The sequence below is a fragment of the Poromitra crassiceps genome (genome assembly GCF_964638095.1).
Source record: "Poromitra crassiceps genome assembly, chromosome: 19".
In the NCBI taxonomy this organism is placed as follows: Eukaryota; Metazoa; Chordata; class Actinopteri; order Beryciformes; family Melamphaidae; genus Poromitra; species Poromitra crassiceps.
This window is the reverse complement of record NC_139646.1, coordinates 31,032,918-31,037,917: the sequence shown is the minus strand read 5'-3', so window position 1 is coordinate 31,037,917 and position 5,000 is coordinate 31,032,918. Positions and strand designations below refer to the sequence as shown.

General features: G+C 40.8%; 2 protein-coding genes across 2 annotated transcripts in view; one reads left to right on the top strand and one right to left on the bottom strand.

Moving 5' to 3' along the window:
* LOC310794038 (teneurin-3-like) overlaps positions 1-4,777 on the bottom strand; it is a gene marked incomplete at both ends in the record, with an annotated part of 116,806 nt that extends 112,029 nt beyond the window's left edge. The window contains 2 exons of the mRNA XM_083655900.1: positions 3,804-3,923; positions 4,662-4,777. Coding sequence (XP_083512026.1) covers positions 3,804-3,923; positions 4,662-4,777 — 236 coding nt within the window. The remainder of the gene's footprint in view (positions 1-3,803; positions 3,924-4,661) is intronic.
* A 6-nt stretch (positions 4,778-4,783) lies between these two features.
* LOC310794037 (teneurin-3) overlaps positions 4,784-5,000 on the top strand; it is a gene marked incomplete at its 5' end in the record, with an annotated part of 174,303 nt that continues 174,086 nt past the window's right edge. Inside the window, one exon of the mRNA XM_083655899.1 lies at positions 4,784-4,958. Within this exon, the coding sequence (XP_083512025.1) occupies positions 4,784-4,958 (175 nt within the window). The remainder of the gene's footprint in view (positions 4,959-5,000) is intronic.

Sequence of the window (5,000 nt, the reverse complement as noted above, 5' to 3'; positions counted from 1 at the left end):
AAAATTATGGTCAACCCTGAAGCCCCTAGGGATGAAGGAAAAGGCTAAAAATAAGGGAAATAAGATCGGCCTAAGTATAAATGGAGCTATTAGCTCTGATGAAGCTATGGTGGCTGACAGCTTTAATGAGTTCTTCACCACCATAGCCAACAACCTGGTCCAACAACTCCCCACTGGTACAGGAGAGTTTGGGGAACCACACGTGGTTAACTACTATGAGTCTAGGGGAATAGTTTAGGGGCAGTTCTCCTTTACTCATTACATTACATTACATTACGTCATTTGGCAGACGCTTTTATCCAAAGCGACTTACAATAACACATTTTCTGTCAGCAATAGAGCAATCAACTATGGAGCACAGTCTATGACAACTACAACTTCTGAAGGAACAGTGGTACAAGTTTAGGTTAGTGGTACAAGGTTGGTTAGTTTTTTTTTTTTTTTTTTTTTTTTTTTTTAATAAGGAAAGAGAGAGAACGAAGTTAGATCAAGAAGGGCCCAGATTGAACTCATATAACGGATGAGACCACTTTTAAACTTCTTAAGGACCTAGATCCGAATAAAGCTACTGGTTTAGATGCCATTCCAGCGAAGTTCTTAAAGGATGCGGCAGAAGTGATTACACCATATGTAACACACATTATTAACCTGTCAATATCCCAATCTGTAATCCCAAATGAGACCAAAAAAGCCAAGGTAACTGCTCTTTACAAAAAGGGCAGCAAGGTAGACCGAATCAATTACAGGCCTGTGTCTATTCTATTTATACTTAGCAAAATCCTGGAGAAGGTATTGTATGAACATATCTTGACCTATGTAAATCGATGTAACATTCTTTTTGACTTTCAATCTGGTTTTCGGCAGTACTATTCTACAGAGACGTGCCTGGTTTACTTAACCGACTTCATTAAAAGGGAAATAGATTGTGGAAAATACTGTGGTATGGCAATGCTTGATCTGCAAAAATCATTTGACACGGTAAACCACCGCATACTGCTGTATAAATTAAAAGCTATGGGATTTAGCAAAGAGGCCCTGGTGCTTATAAAGGCATACCTCACGGGTAGGACACAAGTGGTGGCAGTAGGGGGCACTCTATCAGAACCCATGGTCCTTACTTGCGGGGTCCCCCAGGGCAGCATAATCGGCCCTTTATTATTTTTACTGTATATAAATGATATGGAGGCTGCATGTACATGTCCTTTATTTCTGTACGCGGATGATTCCGCTCTGCTGGTAACTGGAGACTCCCTGGAAGCAGTTAGAACATCTCTGGGCGATCAGCTACAAAAAGTAAGCAGCTGGCTATGTGACAACAAACTGTCCCTGCATCTTGGAAAGTCTGAATGTATTGTTTTTGGTTCAAAGTTTAAACTAAGGAACAAACCCAGTCTCTCGGTAGAATGTAATGGTGTCATTTTACAGGATAAGGATTGTGTAACGTATCTAGGAAGTCAACTTGATCAGTGTATGAAGAGTGATGGCCCTCTCCGTCACGGGTAAAATTCATGCAAAGACTAAATATTTAGCAAGAATATCCAAGTTCCTGGACATGAAGACAATGAGGACTTTAGCTACGTCCTTAATTCAATGGCACTATCACTACACCTGTTTATACTGGTACAGAGGTATAATGTCACTATGACTACACCTGTTTATACTGGTACAGTGGTTTAATGTCACTACGACTACACCTGTTTATCCTGGTACAGTGGTTTAATGGGACTATGACTACACCTGTTTATCCTGGTACAGTGGTTTAATGTCACTATGACTACACCTGTTTATACTGGTACAGTGGTTTAATGTCACTATGACTACACCTGTTTATACTGGTACAGTGGTTTAATGTCACTATGACTACACCTGTTTATACTGGTACAGTGGTTTAATGTCACTATGACTACACCTGTTTATACTGGTACAGTGGTTTAATGTCACTATGACTACACCTGTTTATACTGGTACAGTGGTTTAATGTCACTATGACTACACCTGTTTATACTGGTACAGTGGTTTAATGTCACTATGACTACACCTGTACATCCTGGTACAGTGGTTTAATGTCACTATGACTACACCTGTTTATACTGGTACAGTGGTATAATGTCACTATGACTACACCTGTTTATACTGGTACAGTGGTTTAATGTCACTATGACTACACCTGTTTATACTGGTACAGTGGTTTAATGTCACTATGACTACACCTGTACATCCTGGTACAGTGGTTTAATGTCACTATGACTACACCTGTACATCCTGGTACAGTGGTTTAATGTCACTATGACTACACCTGTTTATACTGGTACAGTGGTTTAATGGGACTATGACTACACCTGTTTATACTGGTACAGTGGTTTAATGTCACTATGACTACACCTGATTATACTGGTACAGTGGCATAATGTCACTATGACTACACCTGTTTATTCTGGTACAGTGGTATAATGTCACTATGACTACACCTGTTTATACTGGTACAGTGGTTTAATGTCACTATGACTACACCTGTTTATACTGGTACAGTGGCATAATGTCACTATGACTACACCTGTTTATTCTGGTACAGTGGTTTAATGTCACTATGACTACACCTGTTTATACTGGTACAGTGGTTTAATGTCACTATGACTACACCTGTTTATTCTGGTACAGTGGTTTAATGTCACTATGACTACACCTGTTTATACTGGTACAGTGGTATAATGTCACTATGACTACACCTGTTTATACTGGTACAGTGGCATAATGTCACTATGACTACACCTGTTTATACTGGTACAGTGGTTTAATGTCACTATGACTACACCTGTTTATACTGGTACAGTGGTTTAATGTCACTATGACTACACCTGTTTATACTGGTACAGTGGCATAATGTCACTATGACTACACCTGTTTATACTGGTACAGTGGTTTAATGTCACTATGACTACACCTGTTTATACTGGTACAGTGGTTTAATGTCACTATGACTACACCTGTTTATACTGGTACAGTGGTTTAATGTCACTATGACTACACCTGTTTATACTGGTACAGTGGCATAACAAAAAAATCAAAAGACAAACTCCAAAACGCCCAAAACAAACTCATGAGGGTCATCCTTGGCCTCAGTCCAAGAATGCACATTGGCCCATCCCACTTCAAAGAGTTGAATTGGCTCCCAGTTGAAAACAGAGTCCAACAGCTGAAACTTGTCATGGTTTATAAAATATTACATGACCGTTGCCCCAACTATTTCAACAAGTACTTCCAATATGTCCGGGACATCCATAGCCGGAACACAAGAGCCAGTGTAGCAGATCTGAAATTGCCTAATTTGAAGAGCAAAGTAGGAAGAAGCACGTTCCTCTATTCTGGGGGGGAAGAGTGGAACAAAATCCCCAACGAAATCAGGCTAGCCAATTCCCTGAATGGTTTTAAAAACCTTTTGAAAAAATTCTTGATGAGTAAACTAGGTTAAAATACGAGTAGAGTCCCCCGTTGTTTTATGGTATGTGTTTTAATTTCTAGTTCCTTTTATTGTTTTATTGTTTCTATCGTTGTTTTATGGTATGTTTGTTTTAATCTCAAGTTCCGTTTATCCTTTGTCTGATTTGTATTGTTTTATCTGATACTCTTATATTACTGTATGTCATGTTCTTAAAGATCAGGGACCATGATGGAAATAAGTGTACACACTTTTCATGTTATCCCTTGGATATATGTCTGCATTATCCATAATAAAATTCAATCATTCATTCATGTGTGTGTGTGTGTGTGTGTGTGTGTGTGTTTGTGTGTGTGCATGCACGTACATGCCATCCTTGCGTGTTACAGTGTATCCGTGTTCAGGGTAGTGGACAAATGTCACGTTGACCCCGATCAGTGGTGTCCCGTCTGCTGTCAAAACCTGACCCCGAATGATTGACACCAAGCTGGAGAGAGAGAGAGAGAGAGAGAGAGAGAGAGAGAGATGAGAGAGAGAGAGAGAGAGAGAGAGAGAGAGAGAGAAGAGAGAGAGAGAGAGAGAGAGAGAGAGAGAGAGAGAGAGAGAGAGAGAGAGAGGGGTTAAGTGGATAAAAATATATGGTTTGTAGGGGCAAAAGGCAATGGGATTTTTGTATGGGAGTTTCGGTTAAATGCATGAGATAAGGTCTGTGCTTAACAAGTTGTGTTCAGCCAGATAATCTTCACAAATGAGTTACACTTTTATGACTTTTGAAGCACAAATGCATGTGTGTGTGTGTGTGTGTGTGTGTTTCATATGCTATAAACTAATTTTCCTAACATAACTGTAGGCTGCAGCTGTTCTCAGGAGGTAGAGCTGGTCGTCCACTAATCGCTTTGGATAAAAGAGGTCAGTGGTTTGATTCCCGCCTCCTCCAGTCTGCATGTCGAAGTGTCCTTGGGCAAGATATTGAACCCCAAATTGCTCCTGATGGTGTGCCAGCACCCTGCGTGGTAGCCTGCCGCCATCGGTGTATGAATGGGTGAATGTACCTACTGACTGTAAAGCGCTTTGGATAAAAGCGCTATATAAATGCAGACCATTTATTATTTACCATTTACCATTCTTCCAGCTGAGCAATTAGAGATCATATTCCAATAAAGCGATTAATTATAGCGCACCAGGGGACCCATGGCTCTTTTTATCCACTCTCTCAGTTTCTGACTATGGCTGCATCACACAGCAGTTGAAGCTTTCCCAGTCTACACATAGAGCAGGCTCCGTCCATATTAGCTCATGCGAGACGCATGCTGATGCTTCACATACGCTGAGCATGCGCATGCCTCAATGTGTAGTACTGGAGTCCACATCGAGAGGGCAGCAACTATGCCTATGGCCAAGGCAAAAGAGAAGAAGAAGAAGGCCGTGTCCCACAACGCTACACAACACTTGAATAGTGGCTTGTGTTCTTTGCTGCAGGGAACGCTGTGCCACCATAATGCTTTGAATCACAAACAACAAGGTCAGAATTTGGTTCTCCATGTTGAAACGCTGACCAGAAGAA